General features: G+C 57.7%; 2 protein-coding genes across 3 annotated transcripts; both read left to right on the top strand.

The window, feature by feature from the left end:
- The first annotated feature begins 71 nt into the window (after positions 1-71).
- Positions 72-5,732, top strand: VPS28 (VPS28 subunit of ESCRT-I). Of its 2 annotated transcripts, XM_003422925.4 has the most exons (10): positions 72-198; positions 1,723-1,831; positions 2,320-2,348; positions 2,459-2,496; positions 2,678-2,767; positions 4,047-4,152; positions 4,271-4,372; positions 5,028-5,081; positions 5,202-5,293; positions 5,448-5,732. In XM_003422925.4, exons 2-10 carry the CDS (start codon positions 1,795-1,797, stop codon positions 5,563-5,565), a joined length of 666 nt encoding a protein of 221 aa, XP_003422973.1. In that variant the 5' UTR covers positions 72-198; positions 1,723-1,794; the 3' UTR covers positions 5,566-5,732. The 2 variants fall into 2 exon arrangements, with proteins under 2 accessions (XP_003422973.1, XP_010600458.1); XM_010602156.3 differs by lacking the exon at positions 5,028-5,081.
- A 2,725-nt stretch (positions 5,733-8,457) lies between these two features.
- Positions 8,458-13,553, top strand: SLC39A4 (solute carrier family 39 member 4). The gene is made up of 12 exons (XM_064268264.1): positions 8,458-9,054; positions 9,662-9,946; positions 10,343-10,535; positions 10,705-10,850; positions 10,934-11,105; positions 11,420-11,589; positions 11,739-11,900; positions 11,982-12,101; positions 12,284-12,338; positions 12,487-12,639; positions 12,836-13,023; positions 13,119-13,553. The coding sequence occupies exons 1-12, from the start codon at positions 8,863-8,865 to the stop codon at positions 13,245-13,247; spliced, it is 1,965 nt and encodes a 654-aa protein (XP_064124334.1). The 5' UTR covers positions 8,458-8,862; the 3' UTR covers positions 13,248-13,553.
- The last annotated feature ends 6,106 nt before the right edge of the window (positions 13,554-19,659 follow it).

The following is a 19,659-nucleotide window of genomic DNA, read 5'->3' as shown; positions in this document are numbered from 1 at the left end:
GCCCCCAGCCGCGTCGGGGGCGTGGCCGGAAGTCAGGGCCGCTCCGCCCCAGGGCGCCGATGGGACGGGCTAGCGCCGAGCGGTAGATCGGGAGTGTCCCCGCCGTGCGCAGGCGCAGGCGTGAGGGTCGAGCGCCGGGCCATCGGTCGGGAGCGTCCCGCCCCCGGCGCCATCTCCCGGAGCCGCGGAGGCAGCCAGGTACCTGGGGCCGGAGCCGAGGGGAGGAGGTGGTGAGGCCGGGCGAGAGAGGACGACTCTGGTCTGGGCTCTGGAGTGTCCGGGCGTCGTGCGGTCGCTAGAGGGACCCCTCCCCCCGCTGGGGCTTCCTGGGCCGCCAGGCGCGTCCCGGTGTTTACACTCCACGGTTTGGGGTCTCGTCTCCCCCGACGGGGGCTGCGCCTTGCCTCTTCGCTCGGGGTTCTGCCCGCCCCCCCATTTCGTGAAGTCTCGGCCTTCGCGCCGAGGGGTAGACTCGGCCGGGTCGGGGTCCCGGAGTGCGGGGGCTCCCGGCGGAGCGGCTCGTGGCTTGCAGCCGTTTCCCCGGGGTTAGGGGAGTTGCCCCGCGCCCCTCGCCAGCTGTCTCGTGTCTGGAGCCCAGACCCCTGATCCGCGGCTCCCCGGGCCTCTCTCCACTGGACTGCGCCGGAGCCCCTTGTTCTGTCTGAGCATCTCAGACTGCGTGGCCACCCCCTATCGCCCAGGACAGAGACCTGGGCGTCCCAGGCCCCACATCCGGTCCGCCCCTAAGTTCTGCGAATTCTAGCTGCCCCAGCCGGGGGTCGCCACCACTGTCTGCCAGATGGCCTGTGGCAACCTGAAGCTCACAACGGTTACGCTGTGCTTTCCCTAAACCAAACCAAACACCGTGCCGACTAGTGTAGACAGAGTAGAACTGCGCCGTAGGGTTTCCAAGGAAGCTGGCGAATTCCAGCTGCTAACCTTTTGATCTCCTCCGGAGCTCTTAACCACTGCGCCACCAGGGCTCCAGCTTTCCCTGGAGCCCGGCTTTGCCTGCCCCTTGGCTGGTTGGTGAGGTCTACTGTTCGCTTGTAGCCATGGGACATTGACGTTTGTTCTGAGTGGCATCCCACCGTGTGGTTCTCTACCTGCTCTGATCAGGCTCTCTCCCTCAGCTCCTGGGCGCCCACCCAGCAGTTCTTTTCTGGTTGTGCCCAATCAGAATTTAACACAAGCCATACCTCCTTCTCTAGCACCACTTTTTCTTAACATAGGTGACATGCTTTTTTCCAGTTCGTATCCTCCCCCACTGGCCACTATGCCCAGGTACCCACGCACTCCCAGGTGTTAAACGCTGTCTTCATGGTGACCAGTCACCGTTGATGGTGACTGCCTTTGAAACCAAGGGCCCCAACCAGGATACGCCTGGCATCTGCCTGCTTGCCCCCACGCCTGCTCCTCTGCTCTGCCTGTCTCAGTTCACCCTGCCATCAGTCTTGGCTCCTTCCTGGTTTTCACCCCAATTTCAAACTCTTCAACGGGGCCTCATGGCTCTACCTCGAAAACCAGTCTGGAATTGCCTCCACTGCTGCCCTCTGGCCCCAGCCACTGGCATCCTGGCCTAGGAGGGCCATCCTGGATGCCCCCATTTCTTTTACTGTGGCACATTGCCCACCTAAAGGCTCCACTCTTTGAGCCATTCTGAGCTTCCACTCGGGCCCCTGACCCCCGTGCCTTGGTTTTGGCCTCATTTCTTCCTGACAGGTCCCAGGTGGGTCGGGTGTTTCCCATTCAGGGTCACACTGAGATCTGTGCTGCACCACCTGCACCTCCAGCATGTTCCACGGGATCCCAGCCACTCCAGGCCTGGGAGGTAAGTGTCGCTGGAGCTGTCTGTCCCTGCTGCAGGGCTGACGGGCAGGGAGCTATAACTCGGGTGGCCGGAGCTGTAGGCACAGAGAAGGTGAACCTTTAGTTCTTGAACCTCAGGTGTCCTGGCCTCCTGGGTCACGAAGCCTGGGCGTGGTCCAGGCCTAAAGTTTGCAAAGGAAGTGTGAGTCCTGTTGTACGATGCCGCTCACCAGGTGCCGTCACCCCACTGTGCAGGCGAGGGGGCTGAGGAGCAGCAACTGAGTGGGGGGGCCAGGCCTGACACCTAGTCTCCTGGCCCCCAGGCAACATCCCCTGCCTGGTCCTCCCGCAAGCTGGTAGGGGGCGGAGACACCAACCCTGTCTTCCAGTTCCCTACGGCTCTTTGGTATACAGCACAGGGGCAGCATCTGTGAAGGGGGCTAGGGTGGAGGGGGCATATGTCCTGGTTGCCTCCATGGCCACCTGCCAGCTCTGCCTGCTCTGTTGCAGCTCCAGGGAACAAGCCTGAGCTGTATGAGGTGAGTGCCAGATAACAGCACACGCCATGGGATCACGCCCTGCGACCCTCATCAGGGTCCCTAGCCGCCTTTGTGGTGCTGGTCTGACACACTCCCCGCTCTCTCCACAGGAAGTGAAGCTGTACAAGAACGCCCGTGAGCGTGAGAAGTGAGTCCAGGGCCCTCATGCAATCCCCCATGCCCACCGGTCTCCTCCTCAGAGCAGCTTCTCTGCCCACCCGCACCTCAAGGGCCGGGGAGGACAGTGGTCAGGCCTGGCTAGGGAGGTGGGCAGAGGTGTCTGCTCAACTGCACTTTCAATGGGGGTCTGACAGGTAGCATACCCACAGGTACGACAACATGGCAGAGCTCTTTGCGGTTGTGAAGACGATGCAGGCCCTGGAGAAGGCATACATCAAAGACTGTGTCACCCCTAATGAGTGAGTCTGTAGCATACCACCCTATGGCCTCTGGCCGGTGCCCGGTGTCACCCTGTACCTGTCGTCAGAAGCCTGTTCCTGCCCTTTGTGGCCTGGGTGGCCGGTGGGAGCAGGAGCCCCAGGGCTCTCCCTTTGCCCCCATGTAAAAACCATGTGGGGGTGGTGTCTGACCTCCTCTAACTTCACAAGGGGGAGGGAGAATCAAGCTAAGCAGCCCAGAGGTGATTCATGTGAGGTAAAGATATGGTCTCTTCTCTCCACCGTGTTTGCTAATTCTGACGTCAACCACCTCTTCCACGGCATTCTACTTTTCTGTCAGCTTCATTAGTTCATTGCAGTGGCCATCCAGAACTCAGAGACCCTACTCACGATTATGGGGTTTAATAGGGAAGGAACAGGTTATAAATCAAGCTCAGGAACACTCAGGATACAGTTCTTCAGTCAGGACAACCTCTTCCTAGCCACGCTTGGGAGACATGCCTCTCCCTGGGCCTGGGCCTCTGCCCAGAGGCACTCAGCTTTCTCACTCTGTGGGCTGGGAAGCTCACCTCGCCATCTCCTGCTGGCAGGTCTTTCCTGCCACCACTTTTCACTGTCTTCAGGGTTACAGCTCATCTTCTCTCCTGATCTGCTTCTAGGAGCTTCTCAGCACAGGGATCCCAAATCCAAAGGACTTGCTGGTTCCTGGCTGTTCTTACTTGATGGTGGTGGGATGCTGTCTTTCCCACCTCTGAGGTGGCTCATTTCAAGTCCAGCAGGATGGCAAAGCAACTGGTCCCTTTGGTGGGCCACAATTACCTTATCACAAGAGTCCTGCCCAATCACTTGGGTGGGAGTTACATGACCACGGCAAGAAAACCCACACAAAAGGGATCCATCGCACTGTATCTAGCCATCAGGCTGGCAGCTGTGGTAGAAGATCCCAGGGGAGGGGCATGCTTCCTACTGTGCTCCCTGGGGGTCCCCTCACCTGTGGGAGGGTCTCAGGCAGCCACCAGGGACCTGATGCATAGTAGTGTACAGGGCTTGTCTAGTGTGTAGGTCGGCTGTCAACGAGAGCCAGGCTGAGGGATGGACAGCATGGTCAGGGGGCAAAAGGCTAGGCCACACAGGCTGCCCAGGTTTGTGGCACGTCCTCCTCTGCTCTCCAGAGCTTTTTCATTGGACGCACCAGGCCTCTTTCTTCCTAGGAGAGCTATCTGTGTGTCTGGATGGCCCAGGGGAGCAGCAAGGTGTGCAGCATGGTTGGGCATGTGCTGACACAGCCCTGGCCTCCCAGGTACACGGCTGCCTGCTCCCGGCTCCTGGTCCAATACAAAGCTGCCTTCCGGCAGGTCCAGGGTTCCGAGATCAGCTCCATCGATGAGTTCTGTCGCAAGTTTCGCGTGAGTTCTCAGTCCTCTGCCCCAATAGGGGGTGTATGGGGATGCTGTTGGGGCGGGGCCCATCTGCTCCAGGGCATCGTTTCCTTGAGGCCAGGTACCCACACCACCCTCCCTGCAGCTGGACTGCCCGCTGGCCATGGAGAGGATCAAGGAGGACCGGCCCATCACCATAAAGGATGACAAGGGCAACCTCAACCGCTGCATTGCCGACGTTGTCTCGGTGGGCAGGGGCCCATCTGGGGGGTGGGGGGTGCACCCAGGATCCCAGCGTCCTGAACTGGTTGGGATCCTGACTCGTTGGGGCACCGGTCCCCAGCTGGGAATGAGCTCTGAGTCAGGGATAAGAGAGATGGGCAGGCTGTCTCCCTGGAGGCAGGGTCTCTAGGCAGCTCCCCCCAGAACCCTGGCAGCGTGTGATGGGGGAGAGGAGCCACTCCTGGGGGGCATTCTGCTGGGACGAGTATGGAATCCACCCTGGCGGAGCTCCTGGGGTCGTGCCCTTCCTTGAAGTGTATGTGGGTATCCACCAGTCTCTTTCAACTGCTTCCCCCCTGGGCATTAGAGAATCCCCGTGGCTGGGACATCCAGACACGCAGGTGGTGCCCCATGCCTTCAGGGTCACACTGGGCAGGGGCTTGAGTGCCTCAGGTACCCTTGGGAGGTGTGGGACCTGGGGAGCCACATGCCAGGATGCCAAGGGGCAGCAGGACAGGGGTGCGGTGAGGAGGGCCCAGCAAAGGCAGGAGCCGAGGCTGAGGAGGAGAGGACAGGCGAGGGGCCTGGGAGGCGAGAGGCCAGGAGAACGGCTGCAGTTACCCCCCCGCCCCAGCTCAGGCTCAACCAGGCAGTGGACTCACTCAGTGCCTTCCCCCTAGCTCTTCATCACAGTGATGGACAAGCTGCGCCTGGAGATCCGAGCTATGGACGAGGTCGCCCACCTGCTGGGGTTGGGGCTGGGGCTGCTAGGAGCTAGGGCTGTGGGGCTCTCCTGTTTCCTGGGAGGTGAGTGCCTGGGGTGGTGGGTCCAAGTGGGGCTGTGGTGTCTGCAGATCCAGCCTGACCTGCGGGAGCTGATGGAGACCATGCACCGAATGAGCCACCTGCCCCCCGACTTTGAGGGCCGCCAGACGGTCAGTCAGTGGTGAGTCTGTCCTTGCTGGGCAGAGCCTCCCAGCCCTGGGAGCTCCTGTCCCGCTCCCTGTCCCCCACCACCCTACTCCCTGCCCCCCCCCCCACTATCCCCAGGCTCTCCCACTCCCCACCACACAGCCACACACCCACCACATTCCCTCCAGGCTGCAGACCCTGAGCGGCATGTCCGCCTCGGATGAGCTGGACGACTCCCAGGTGCGCCAGATGCTCTTTGACCTGGAGTCAGCCTACAATGCCTTCAACCGCTTCCTGCACGCCTGAGGCTCGGCCCCCACCCTGGCCTGGGGGTGGCCTTTTCCGTGGTGGCTCTTTCCTGGATGGTCACGGGTGTTGTCCATGTGTCTGAGGCATCAGTGCTTGGGGGCATGGCCTCAACCCAAGGGCGTATTCCTGTCCTGCCTACAATAAAGATGCTGTCTGACCTTGCACATGCTATGGGGTCTCCCAGAGGCTAGCCTGTGTGTTCTGTCACTCTCTGGGCCTGGTGTTGGGTCTCCCATCTGCTTCTGGAGAGGGTGCTCCAAGCTCTGTGGCCTTGTGCTGTACCCACCCCCCACCCCCCGCCAGTGTGGGAGCTGGCTCTGTCACTGCCCCCGTGTCCTTCACATAGCCCGTTTCGTCAAAAAGAGCCCAGATGCCAGTTTGGGAGCAGCAGGCTAAGCTCAGGGGCGGCCTTCGTATTTGTGTCGGGGGCTCTGCAGCACCTGGACCAGGTGTGGCTTGAGTCCAGCAGTAGAAGAGGCTGCAGGCACGCTCCCCTCTAGCTGAGGGCATGTTTCAGGGGCAGGGGCAGTGTTGTCCATCCTGCCCCAGGCTCCAGCCAACTGCCAGTCCTCATGGATTCCTGCCAGACCACCTGTCCCTCACCATGAACAGAGAGGCATCTGAGGGCCCACAGAAGAGGGTGGGGCACCCACGCTCCCAGCTGCAGGGTGGGTCAAGCCTTCCCTTGCAGGGCCCTCCTTAAACCCTAGCTCATGTGGGGCCCTGTGGACAGCTCATGGTAGGCCCATGCCAAGAGGGCCCCGGGGCTTAGTGGCCCTTGCCCAGGGCTGGGGGTGTCTGTTCACGAGCACTAGAGGACTATGAGTGCCAACAGCACCCTGCCCTGTAAGGAAACCAAACAAATCACACAACAGTACACCTCGGTTGTGAGATGCACTTGTCTTTCACATTTTAACAACTGGAATCAGGACAATGGCAGGCAGAGTAACTGTAGCACTTTTATTTCTCCTGAAACAAGGCTGCTTCTTGGCAGGAAGTCAGGGTCTATGGTGGAATCCTGTTCCTGAAGCAGAGGTGGGGAGGGGCAGCTGAAAGGGTGGCGGGGGGACTGGCTTTCACCTTGCACCCAGAGACTACTGCTATATTAATGGGTTGGGAGAGGCAGCCCGGAATGACCTGGAGGCTGTGCTAGGGCAGAACCGGTCTGTCTGCAGGGTTAAAGGGTGTATGATGGGTGTGGTGGGTGGAAAGAAGGTACTGAGTACCTGGGAGGAGGTGGGGCTCCTGCGGAAATGTGGGGGCTGGGGTTGAGGCAGGTGTCCAGGGGGTGGTTGGACAAGGTTGCTGTTCTAGAAAGAGGTCCTGTGAGAAGAAGTCCTGACGCACAGGGGGATGCCATCCCAGCTACCAGTCTGTGCACAGAAGGTCTCAGGACCTGCCTGGGCACTCTCCAGGGCTAGGTTGGGGAGAGACCCTGAAAAGGAGCCTCAGAAGGGCGGGAGTGGGGGCAGAAGCCCCCAGACAGGAAGGTGGAATGGAGTGGGGTCAAGGGCAGGTTGATGTGACAGGAAAAGCCCCATTGGACTGGCAGGAGGGCCTTTGATGACCTTAATGAGAACATGGTGGGGATGAAGGGATGGCAGTGGAGAGGGGTGTGGTGATGCAGGACAGAGGGTCCGGGGGCCCAGAGAAGGGTCTGGCTTTAGGAGGAGCCATGGGTCAATGGGAAGATTTCAGGAAGCTGGTGACTGAGAGGAGGTACGCTGGGGGAGAGGGATGAAGTGGGGCCATGGGAGGCCTGTTTAGACCAACCCAGGAACCTGGGCCAGGACCTTTGTGCTGACCCCTTGAGCAGGGGGTGGCCAGAGGCAGTTCAAAGGAGGCTAGCCTGGTCCAGTGGTTTGGGCATGAAGCTGCCCTCCTTCTGTCTTGCTTCCTACCACACTGACCCAGCACCGGGCTCAGGCATACAAGCATCATCTGAACCTCCAGCAGGCAGGTGTCTCCTCGCCCCTCCCCAGGTTCCCCTCTCCCAGCTGCTCTTAGGATCCCTGGATATTACACTGCCCATGTTCTTGCTCGGGTCAGAAGAGCCACCATGTGTGCCCAGCAAGTGTGCAGGAGGGTCCTGTTACGTGTGCACACGTGCGCAAGTACCTGCATGCCATCTCTTGGAGGCCCCATTCTCCAAACAGGAACCCGAGATTCTTAGAGTTCCTTCTGAGCTGTCGCCCCACCTTACCTGCTGTTGAGTAGCTAGCTGCCCCACCTTACCTGCTGTTGCCCGCCTTGCCATCGGCACAGGGCCAGCGGACAGAGTCCTCCAACCTCACCTCAGGGGAATTCCAAGGCTCCTATGCAGACGCCCAGCTCCCTGGATAGCAGAGAGCTTGGGGTCAGGGTTTGGCTGAGCTGACGTGGCAGGCAGCAACTTGTTACCTGACTGATTAGGGAGTCAGGAGGCCAGGTTGTCCTGAGACTCCCAGTACCCAGGACAGACCTACATCCATCGGGGGGGGGGGGTCGGTGCCCTGGGGTCCACCCCGCCCTCAGCCTCCTGACTCAGCAGTATTGGGCCACCAGAGATAAGGCCGCAGGGGTGCAAAGGCCGAGGAATGATCAGCAGGAAGAGGCAGTACTGGGACCAGTCCTCTCCCCACAGGCCCCAGGCACCTCGCCTGAGTCCCAGAAGGGGTCTGGCCCACAAAGTCCCCCTCAAGGGGCAGGAGAGAAGACCACATTCCTCCCTCTTTGTCTATTTCTGGGGAATTTGCCTGGAAGGCGTATGACTCTGCCAGGAGCTTATCTGTTCTCTCCACTCTTGCCCCAGATGAGATCCTCCACCTCCCACCCCCAACTGAGGCCCCAAAGATTCTGAGCCTCTGAGAAGCTTTGAGTAGCAGGGCCAGGAAGGTTCCACCAGGAGGGGCGGGCTCTAGGGCTGAGAATGTCCCCAGTGGGACTAGGCTGTGACTCTGGCCCGCTGTGATCGTGGTGGCATCACCTGTCCCCAGGCCCTCAGCTCAGGGCAGCCCCAGAGAAAGGGTTACGGGGCGGGGGGACACCCCAAGCTCCCTCAGAGGCTTAGGCTGCCCCTTCAGGGGAAGGGGTGCGGCCCCCGCCCCCAGCACTATCTGGGAGGATCTGCCACTGGAAAGCCTAATCTGTGGCCGTGTTGGCAGCCAATCACAGTGCCCCACAGAAAATACCTAGGAGAGGTCTTGTGCCTGAGCCGGGCAGGTCCCAGCTCGGCCTCAGTCTGGCCCAAGCAGCCCTGGTGGTCGAGCTGCAGACGTTAACCTCCTCCTACAGCACAGAGTCCGGGGTCTGCGCATGGCTTACCTGGCCCGACTTGGCCCAGGGCTGCTGTTGGCCACACTGTTGGTGGTGGCAGCAGCAGCTGAGCCTGTCCGTCTGCTGACTGTGCTCACGTCGGGTCGCGGTGCTCTGGACCGCTTGGCACTGGGCGGCCTATTAAATACGCTAGCGGCCCGTGTGCACTGCACCTCTGGGCCGTGTGGAAAGGTAAGAACCCGACAGGCTCGTCCCTCCCCCACCCGCCTCACCCCAGCTACCACAAAGGGCCCCGGGCAAACTCCAGGGGGAGGCACCAGGTGACCAGGGCCTGTCCTGGAAGGGGTGGGCTGGAGGTGGGTAGGCAGGGGGCTGGGGGTACACAGTTCTCCCTGGTGAGCTGGGGGGGCGGGTTGCTGGGGGCACACAGGTCTCCCTGGTGGGCTGGGAGTGGGTGGGCGGAGGGCTGGGTGCGGGTGGGTGAGTGGCTGGGGCACACAGTTCTCCCTGGTGGGCAGGGTCTGGGTGTGGGTGGATGAGTGGCTAGGGGCACACAGTTCTTCCTGGTGGGCTGGGTGTAGGTGGGTGAGTGACTGGGGGCACACAGTTCTCCCTGGTAGGCTGGGGGTGGGTGGGCAGGGACTTGGGGGCACACAGTTCTCCCCGGAGCCTGGGGTCCCCTACCCCCTTGTTGTCACATTGGCTGTGGTTCCAGGAGGAGAAAGGCCCATGCCCAAGGCCCCCACTTGCATCCCAGAGTGGTAGGGAGGCATAGGGGGTGAGGGAGGGGGTGTCCTCTGTGGCCCCAGCCCCGGCCCACCTGCCCCTCTGCCCACAGTGTCTGTCTGTGGAGGATGTGCTGGCCCTTGGTTGGCCTGGGAAGCCAGGGCTTCCCCCGGAGCCTGTCCTGCACGCTGGGGACATTGCCCGCCTCAGCGCGGCTGTGGCCCTCTACCTCAGCGACCCTGAGGGCACATGTGCTGACATCCAGGGGGGCCGCTGGGGCTCCCGCGCGGACCACTTCCTGGCTGCGCTTGAACGCCCTGAGGCCCTGACCCTGGGCCTGAGCCGGCTGCTCCAGAGGATCCAGATCCAGGGAGGCACCCAGCGTGCTTCGGAGGAGGTGAGGGCTCTGGCAGGTGGGTGAGGCAGGGGAGAGGAGGCCCGGGGCCTGGCCATGGCAAGAGAACACCTGGCAAAGCCTCACCGGAAATTCCCAGCAACTGTGGTGGCGGGGTGCTCCAGGGGAGAAGGATGGAGAAAGACGGCCATAGATATCAGCCTGGAGAGCAGACATGGCTTCTGGGCTGCAGGGAGGAGCACCAGAGAGATGGTGGGAGCCTGGGAAAGCTGAACACAGTGGACCAGGCTGTGGTAGGGGGCCAGGTTGGGGTGAGGCAGGAGGAGGTGGTGAGGAATCCAGAAAAGGCTTGAGGAGGTGATGTTCCCCGGGCAGGTGCTGGCAGGAGGCTTCGAGGCAGTGGCGGACCCTGAGGGCGGGGCTGCCTTTCTCCCCCAGGCCTGTGTGGACGTACCTCAGCTGCTGGAAGAAGCATCGGCGGATGGCCCTGGGGGCCCCGGCCCAGCCCTGGCCGCCCTCCTGGACCACGTCAAGAGTGGCGCCTGCTTCCACGCCCTGCCCACCCCACAGTACTTCGTGGACTTTGTGTTTCGGCAACACAACAGCGAGGCCCCCAACATTACACTGACTGGTGAGGTCCGGCCTGGAGCAGGCGAGCGGTGCCATGGGGCTGCTGGGTATACATGCAGGGCTGAGGAGGGCCTGTGGCCTATGGATCTTCACCCCTGTGCCCCTCTCCTGGAGAACACAGCTGGGCCCACACCGAAGAATGGTGGCCATTGGCTATCTCCCCCTGCCAGAGCTGGCCGCCTTGATGGAGAGCCTGGGGATAGGAGGAGAAGGGGAGGCCCATGGGTCCCAGGACCACAGTGACCACAGCAGCCATAGCCGCCAGGGCCCTGTGCCCCTTGCCACCCCCAACAGCAGCTCCAATGTGTGGGACACAGTGAGTACTCTGTGGCCAGGGTCCTGGGGAGGTGGGCTCCACAGCTCTGCTCAGCCCCTGACATCCCACCCTGCCACCGCCAGGTATGCCTGAGCCCGAGCGATGTGATGGCCGTGTATGGGTTGTCAGAGCAGACCGGGGTGGCCCCTGAGGCCTGGGCCCAACTCAGCCCTGCCCTGGTGCAGCAGCAGCTGAGTGGGGCCTGCAGCCCCCAGCCCAGTAACCCCACCCAGGACCAGCTCAGCCAGGCAGAGAGTGAGTGCCTCCCCAGTTGTGTCTGTCTGGCTGTGCCAGGGGTGCTGACAGTGTGGACAGTGGGATGCACTCGGGAGGAAGAGGTGATGGTGGGCAGAGGGCACTGGGCTGGGGGAGGAGTGGCAAGCCCTGGGCAGGGGTAGGAGGAGCTGAGGATAGAAAGGGAAAGGAGGAAGGGGAGTGAGGGCTTTGAGCTGGAGGGTCACCATGAGCAGAGGCCTGAGTCAGGCTCCTTCACCTGGAAGCAGGGCTAGGGGCAGGGATAGGGGATGGGAGGACTCATGCCCCCCCTCACTCCCCCCTCCTCTGCCCAGAGTACCTGTATGGCTCACTGGCCACGCTGCTCATCTGCCTGCTCTCGGTGCCGGGTGCACTGCTGGCCTGCAAGGGCTGCCCCACTGCCACTCACTACATCATCCAGACCTTTCTCAGCATGGCTGTAGGCGCGCTCACTGGCGATGCCCTTCTGCACCTGACACCGCAGGTCAGGCTTCAGACACCCACAGCCTTCCCCTCACGGGACTCCTCTTCCCACCCTCCAGGGCACACCCTACTGGGGGAGCCCTCCTTCACAGGCAGGGGAAAGAGGGGGGGCCCCGAGATGCTAGTCTGACCCCGCACCCCATCCCCCAGGTGCTCGGGCTGCACAGCTATGACAATGACAACGATCACAGCCACGGTGAGGAGGGTCTCAGTCCCCAGTCCACCTGGCGCCTCCTGGCTGTGCTTGGTGGCATCTATGCCTTCTTCCTGTTTGAGAACCTCTTCAACCTGCTGCTGCCCCAGGATCCAGAGGTCAGGCTCCCCACAGCCCAGGCCCGGGAGGACAGGCAAGGCGGGGTGGGGAGTGGAGGGCCTGAGCTGCTTTCTCCACAGGACCTGGAGAAGGGCAAGTCCTGCAGCCGTGGCGGCCACAGCCACAGTATGTCCCTGCAGCTGAAGCCCAGCCAGCTCCAGCCACCCAGGCAGCCCCAGGAGGGTTCGCAGGCTGACCTGGTGAGTGAGCACCTTGACTCCCCCATCCTATACTAAGCGCCCTCCAGGAGCCCCTTCCCACTCCTACACTCAGGCCCCACCCCAAGACCTCCTCCACTGGCGTCCAATGCTGACTGGGGACCCAGCCCTGCACCCCTCCTCCACTTCCCCTGCCGGAGCCTCATCCACATGGATCCCCCCAGGTCGTGGCAGAAAGCCCAGACCAGCAGAGTCAGGAGACCCCGAAACTGAGCTCAGGTAAGCACTCAGGGAGGCCTGGGGGTGTTGAGGCACCTGGGCAGTCCGAGTGTGATTTGGTGTGGACTGCGGGCTGGGGGTGAGGGGGGACCTGAGAAGTGGGTTCCCCCGTGAACCCGGGACCCATGCCTGCTGTGACCGCCTCCAGAGTCGCGGCTTCTGCCCTACATGATCACGCTGGGTGACGCCGTGCACAACTTCGCCGACGGGCTGGCCATGGGCGCCGCCTTCGCCTCCTCCTGGAAGACCGGGCTGGCCACCTCGCTGGCTGTGCTCTGCCACGAGTTGCCACATGAGCTGGGTGAGGAGGCAGGGCCAGCCTGGGGCCCTGGAGGATACCTGGGGCAGGCAGGACATCCAGAGAGGGAAGGGTGGGGGGAGCGGGAGACGGGGTTCAATGGGGGAGGGTGGGCGACACCTGGGGCGGGGGCATAGTCTACTTGGATGAGGTGCACATCTCGGTCCGAATCCCCCCCCCCCCCCCCGCCCCCTGCAAGGTGACTTCGCAACCCTGCTGTACGCCGGGCTGTCGGTGCGCCGCGCGCTGCTGCTGAACCTGGTCTCGGCGCTCACAGCCTTCTTCGGCCTCTACGTGGCGCTCGCGGTCGGCGTCGGCGAGGACAGCCAGGCCTGGATCCTGGCGGTGGCCGCGGGCTTTTTCCTCTATGTGGCGCTCTGCGACATGGTGCGGTGGTGGGCGAACGGGGGCGGGGGGAGGCTGCCCGGGATCCGGTCGGGTGGGGGCCCAGCTGCCGCTGACTGGACCCATCTGCTCCCCAGCTCCCAGCCATGCTGCACGTGCGGGACCCGCGGCCCTGGCTGCTCTTTCTGCTGCACAACGTGGGCCTGCTGGGCGGCTGGGTCATCCTGCTGCTGCTGTCCGTGTACGAGGACAAAATCTCCCTCTGACCCATAGTTTTTGGCTGAGACTCTGACCCCAGCCCCAGGCTACCTTGGCCCCTGGCACACCTACAACCTATGTGTCTTTGAAAGGCACCCTCTCCTGCTCAAGTCACCAGCTTCAATAAAGATGCTCTTGCCCTGGGGCCAGGCCTGGCCTCCTCAATGGGATGGAAGGATCTAAGTAAAGGCAGTGGAGGGGGCTTCTTCCTTTCTCTGCCTGGGGCCCTTGAAGGACTGCCTCTTCTCTTCTTCTGATGAGGACACAGACCATGAATTGCAGGCCCACCTTACTCCAGGATGACCACACCTTCACTTAACTAATTCTATCTCTAACAACCCCATTTACAAATTAGGTCACATCCTGAGGTAGTGGGGGTTAGGGCTTCAACATATATTTTTAGGTGACACAATTCATCCCATATCACCCCTCATGATCCAAAATGGCTGCCAGAGCTCTAGCCATCACCACATACTTTCCAGGCAGCCGAAAGGAGGTAGGAAAGAACAAAACGGAAAGGGGCCTAAGAGGGACATCAGATCCAGCATCCCATTCACCCAACACGCAGACGCTCGGACAGGAAAGCTAGAAGTCAGGCTCCCATTAGGCTTCATAGGTCCACCTGCACTGGAGAGGGGTAGCAGAGAAGGACTCACCTGCCAGGCCTCTGAGATAAATTTGGCAGGAAGGGCCATATCTTGAATGCTGGCTGGCCTGACACAGATCCCCAGGGCACAAGGACATCCATCCCACCCTCCTAAACATAAAGAGATGTCCAAGAGCATGGGGTGTGTGCCTGCAGAAAACCACCGGCTCCCAGCACAGGGCCTGTGCCAGGGTTCCCCCACGAAGATGGCTGGGACAGCAAGCAGTAGGCCATGCAGGCCTGGAGGCGGGGGGCCCAAGCTGCAAGGTCTGAGGGAGAATGCAGTTGGTTTGGGGGGCAAAAGCCTCTGAATGGAGCAGCTGAGAGCCCTAGAAGACTGTTGACCTCAGCTTCCAGAAGCGCCCCCTCTACCGTAACTGAGCAAGGGTTCTTGTCCCGTCCTATCAGCCGATGGAAATACGACAGACGCTGCACCACCAGTTTTAAGGGAAACACAAAGTGGATAAGGTCACGTGCTCACCATCTGAGGGGGCTGGGGAGATTTTTGTTTTCAGTGGCATCGGGGGTTGGGTTTGGTACCCGGAACTCTCAGCCTTTAGCCCTCCCATGCCTATACTTGGAGGTCCGGATATTAAATCATCTTCCATCGGATGTGTGTGTAGTGGGACCCCTCGCTTCTAAAATGGAATCGGGTGAAATCATGGGCTGGGAAATATTGTTCTTTCCTGAGACAATCGGGTCCAGGATGGGTTGAAGGACTTGGTCTCTTCCATTTGCGCATGCTTCAAGGTATAGCTTGGGGCTAGTTCAGTGGATGGAGGCACTACCTGCTGCGACTTCCTGAAAAATGTTGCTCAAAACAAGCTTGTGGTTAGCAAGACGAAGAAAGTGGGGGGAGAAGGGTGTTGACTGGGGTTTTCACTACCACCACTCCATGATCATCCAGACTCTCCCCGCTCTGCAGCTTCTCCAGCCTTCTTCCCTCTCCCCCTGACTCCGGCTTGCTAGCGCTGCCCACCCCTCTCCCACAGATGAGTGCTCTTTCATGTGTGAGGGGATTGGCCAGTCTGAGCCCATAGTTAGGCTTCTATGGGCCATCTCAGGCGCCCTGTGTTGCTGCCTCGACTGTGTCCACCTGGCAGATGGACATGGAGTGTTGGTGTCCTGCTCGAGCCTTGGGGCCTCCGTTCTGCCCCAGCTGCCTCCAGTGCCACACACATGGTCACAAACCGTCTCGCTGTGTCCTGGGCTGACAGTTTTTCTTATGACTTTTAAAGGTGGCTGGGTTTGACCCTAATACATGTTTTCTCCTTTCCAAAATGGGTGACTGAGAGCTTGACATAACTACCGCCAGGATGAACGTGTGTAAGTTTTTCTCCTTCCTCTGCCTGAACCCTCCTTCACATTCCTCTGTTAATGACTTGTTTTGACCTAATGCTAATGACTTTGTTCTTTGTTTCAATCTGATGCAAATAACTTTGTTTTGTTCTGTCCAACCGCCTGTGACTTACAAGCCCCCTACAGGAAAATCAGAGCCCAGGTGTCTAATATGTATGTCTTTAGCCTGATAAAAGATGTCCAGCATATATCTCTTCAGTCTGATAAAGAGTCTTTTGTCTCTATCTTGTAATGAATAACTCCTCCGGCCATCTGCGGGCCACAAAGACACTTCTAACCCTTGTAAGATTCTATGTAAGCGTTAACGTAAAATCGCTCTTTGGGACTCCATAGAGACAGCCTGTGTTGCTGTTAGGTTCCCGGTGATGTATACATCCCCTAAATAAACTTTCTCACTCTTTCTGACTTGGAGTACGTTTCACTGGCTTGATTGTTCCACGGCAGGACCCTAATCAGGTAATATGGATGTGGCCCAGGAACCACAGCTGGTCACCCGCGGGGTCCAGGGCTCCTCTCTTCAGCCTGGAAGACCCATGTTAGTGGGCCAATCTTCATGCTAAACATGAACACATTTCCAGGCCATTTTCTGGGGTGCGGCTATATTTTCTTATTTTATTTTCTCTTGGTGTCAAACAACATGTTTCACTGGGAATTTGGGGAGGTCTTTGCTAGGCAGCCCTTGATTGGGGTCTCTCGTGCAGTTGCGCTCAGACATCAGCTGGGGATGCTGTCACCTGGACATGTGACCAGGTAGACAACTACGTGGCAGCTCAGAGGGCTGAAGGTTGGTGCTGACCGTCGCCCGGAGGCCAGGCTGCCAGCTGACTCGTGGACACACTGCCTCCCCAGCACCGTTTCAGGTAAGTCGGCCTTCCTGCACCGTGGTGGGCTTCCCCAGGGGAGTACCCCAAAAGAGCCCAGCAGGAGCTGAGTGAATTTTTTGTTTTCTCCCTGGCTTTTTTTATTGAGGTGAAATCGACACAACATAAAATCAACCGTTTAAAGAGAAAACTTCCGTGGCATTTAGCACATTCACAAGGCCCTGTTGGGCATTCGGTACATTCGCCACTGAGTTCCGCTTTAGGAAATAATATTGGAGTCATCGTTCCCTGTCCTTGAGTATAGGGAACGTGGCCTAGCTGGAGTTGGGCTCACAAGGATTCACAAGGACACATCATCTGGGCCCTGGGGTACAAAGACAATAGCTAAGATAATCTTGGAAAATATCTTTCAGGGAATTTGCACATAAAGCTAATCAAACAACACAAAAGACTTCCCACTGTTACCTTTGTCTATTAACATACAGCGAATAGAAATTTGTTGGACCAATGAAGACCCTCCTGTCATTACTGAAACCTGTACCAATGATTGATTGTTAAGAAAGACAATTCAAAATGTGGGGTGACAGTTTCTGACCAATCTGAAAAGGTGAAGGTTTTGCCCATTTGTAATGTTAGTATATACTGATGACTCCGGAACCTTCCGTAGACTCGGGCAGACCTGACTGTGGCAGCATGCTTGCCTGTTTTCCCCCTTTTGTCTGTTCTGTAATTTCCGGCAGACCTGACTGTGAAACGTGCTCATCTGTTTTCCCATTCTTGCTTACTCTGTAATATTTCCTTGGACTTGGGCAGACATTAGCTCTGGCAGCTAGCCTGCCTGCTTCTCAACTTTTGTCTTTTTGAATATATACCCAATAAAACTGTCTTTTTGCTTTACAAAACTTTGTGATTTTTTTCCCCTACAACAATTCCAAGGTCTCCAAAGGAAACCTCAGGCTCATTTAGTAGTCGCTCCCCTACTGATCTCCTATCAGGAGGGATCAGTCCATGGAGAAGGACATCATGCTTAGTAAAGTACAGGGTCAGCGAAAAAGAGGAAGACCCTCAACAAGATGGATTGACACAGTGGCTGCAAGAATGGGCGCAAGCACAATGATTGTGAGGATGGTGCAGGACCAGGCAGTGTTTTGTTCTGTTGTACACAGATAGGGTTGCTCTGAGTCAGAACTGACTCGACACCTAACAACTACAACAACCCCCTCCCCAACCCCTGGTGACCACTTATCTACTTTGTCTCAGTGGATTGGAAACCCTGGTGGCGTAGTGGTTAAGTGCTATAGCTGCTAACCAAGAGGTCAGCAGTTCGAATCTGCCAGGCGCTCCTTGGAAACTCTATGGGGCAGTTCTACTCTGTTCTATAGGGTCACTATGAGTCGGAATCAACTCGACGGCAGCGGGTTTGATTTGTTTTTTGTGCTTCACATAAATAGAATCCTACAATATTACGTGATCCCTAAAGCCTCACTTCTTTCACTCAGCATAATGTTTTCAAGGCATATGCGCACTGAAGCTTGCATCAGTACTTCATTCTCTTTTGTGGATGTGGCTGAAAAGTACTCCATTATGTGGTTATATCGTGCTTCTGTGTGTAATCTTTTGCTGGATGTTTGAACGGTTCCGCCTGTTGGTCATTGTGAATTGAGTTCAGCGAGGTGGGGCACAGTTGTGCCTGCCTGGCTATGCCCAGGGATGCTGGCAGTGTGGGTGCTGGGGCCCACTTAGCTGAGGATGCTGGGCTAGGGGATGGGAGGCAGAATGAGGTCTGGATGGCACCCGACCACCTGGGGAGCAGGGGTGAGGGTGGAAGAGGCAGGGTTGGGGGCAGAGGGTGGGAGAGTGGGAGAGAGGCTGGGGCAGGTCCCTGGGCATGAGGATGTTGTACCCACCTCCTTCCTAAACCGTGAGACCCTAACACCTAGGACAGATGCCTGGTCCATGTGTGAGAGCCCAGCCCCATTCCTGCCCCAAGCAGCCAGACACAACATGTGGCCTTCTGTGTCTGTTTTCTTTCACTCAGCATGGGATGTTTAAAGTTCATCTGGGCTGTAGCAGATATCTGACCTTTATTTCTCTTTATGGCTCAATAAAATTACATTGTATGTGTTTAATGGAAAAAAAATCAACTAATTCAATTCATCAATAGGATTTATTGATTCAGAAGCTGTTCATGGACAGGGTTCCTCCAAACTGAAAGAGGTAATGAGCTTGCTCAAGCAGCGTGACTACAGGATTTTTAAAGGCAGTTGGGGGGTTTCCAGCAGGGAAGTTACAATGACTGGATCTTAGGTATGTCTTTACTTGAGCTGAGGGTCTTACAAAGCGGGGGTCTTTCTTTTATTGGTTTATAAGTACACTTGGGAACTGGTGGAATCTGGTATGGTGAGTCAGAAACATTTTTCAATGTCAAGTTGTCTTCTAGGCGTGTTCCTGAGGCTAGAACTCTTTGAGAACTCCCTCTTGTTCTGGCAAGGTTTGTACCTGGCACAAGTGGCCATTTTGATTTCTTATTCTCAGACGGGCTTTGCATCTGGCTAAAAAGGGCCAATTAATTTCTCTCCTTTTTATTGTGGTGAAAACATACATGCCAAAACAATGTCTACATTTACAACTCAATCACATTGATCACATTTTCAAGATGTACCACCCTTATCCACATTCTTATCCAAAGCTTCCCACCACCATTCACATAAATGCAACACCTTCTAAACAAAAACTCCCCCTTTCCCCTCCCTCTCACCCTTGGTGACCATTAATAATCTTTGCTTTTCTGTGTATTTGCTCATTTCATGTAAGTGAAATCATACAGTATTTGTCCTTTTGCGACTGAATTATTTCAGTCAGCATTAATTCAGCTATTGATTTTTATTTAATATTTAACATGTGTATACCACATTTGGGAAGCCCTGATGGCATAGTGGTCCAGAGTTACAGCTGCTAACCAAAAGGCTGGCAGTTCAAATCCACCAGGTACTCCTTAGAAACCCTATGGGGCTGTTCTTTAGGGTCACTATGAGTCGGAATGGCAATGGTTGTTTTTTTTTTTTTTTTATACCACATTTTGTTTATCCATTCATCTGTTAACACTTGGATTCTTACCATCTTTCAGTGATTGTGAACATGTGTGTGAATGTATTTGTTTGAGTCCCTGATTTCTATTCATTTTGGGTATATACCTAGTTGTGGATTTGCTGGGTCCTTTATCACCAGCTGCTCCGTGGGAGAAAAATGTGACAGTCCGCTTCCATAAAGATTTACAGCATTGGAAACCCTATGCGGCAGTTCTACTCCATCCTGTTGTTGTTGTCGTTAGGTGCCGTCAAGATGGTTCTGACCCATAGCAACCCTATGTACAACAGAACGAAACGCTGTCCGTCCTGTGCCATCGTCACAGTCCTTGTTATGCCTGAGCCCATTGTTGCTCTACTGTGAGGAGGCAGCTCTTCCCCAGTCATCTTTTGAGTGCCTTCCGACTTGGGGGGCTCATCTTCCAGCACTATATCAGACAATGTTCCGCCGCTATTCATAAGGTTTTCACTGGCTAATTTTTTTCAGAAGTAGACTCCCGGATCCTTC

The sequence above is a fragment of the Loxodonta africana genome, chromosome 14, assembly GCF_030014295.1.
Source record: "Loxodonta africana isolate mLoxAfr1 chromosome 14, mLoxAfr1.hap2, whole genome shotgun sequence".
Classification (NCBI taxonomy): Eukaryota; Metazoa; Chordata; class Mammalia; order Proboscidea; family Elephantidae; genus Loxodonta; species Loxodonta africana.
Note: the sequence above shows the minus strand (reverse complement) of the source record. Positions and strands in the feature narration are given on the sequence as shown.

What these genes read in the sequence shown, in the direction of transcription:
- VPS28 (XM_003422925.4), top strand. Translation starts at nt 1,795, where the DNA reads ATGTTCCACGGGATCCCAGCCACTCCAGGCCTGGGAG. An exon ending in AGCCACTCCAGGCCTGGGAG is followed by an intron (nt 1,832 to 2,319) that starts GTAAGTGTCGCT and finishes GCTCTGTTGCAG; the next exon opens with CTCCAGGGAACAAGCCTGAG. An exon ending in AGTTCTGTCGCAAGTTTCGC is followed by an intron (nt 4,153 to 4,270) that starts GTGAGTTCTCAG and finishes CCCTCCCTGCAG; the next exon opens with CTGGACTGCCCGCTGGCCAT.
- SLC39A4 (XM_064268264.1), top strand. Translation starts at nt 8,863, where the DNA reads ATGGCTTACCTGGCCCGACTTGGCCCAGGGCTGCTGTTGGCCACACTG. An exon ending in CCCCAACATTACACTGACTG is followed by an intron (nt 10,536 to 10,704) that starts GTGAGGTCCGGC and finishes TCCCCCTGCCAG; the next exon opens with AGCTGGCCGCCTTGATGGAG. An exon ending in AGGGTTCGCAGGCTGACCTG is followed by an intron (nt 12,102 to 12,283) that starts GTGAGTGAGCAC and finishes GGATCCCCCCAG; the next exon opens with GTCGTGGCAGAAAGCCCAGA.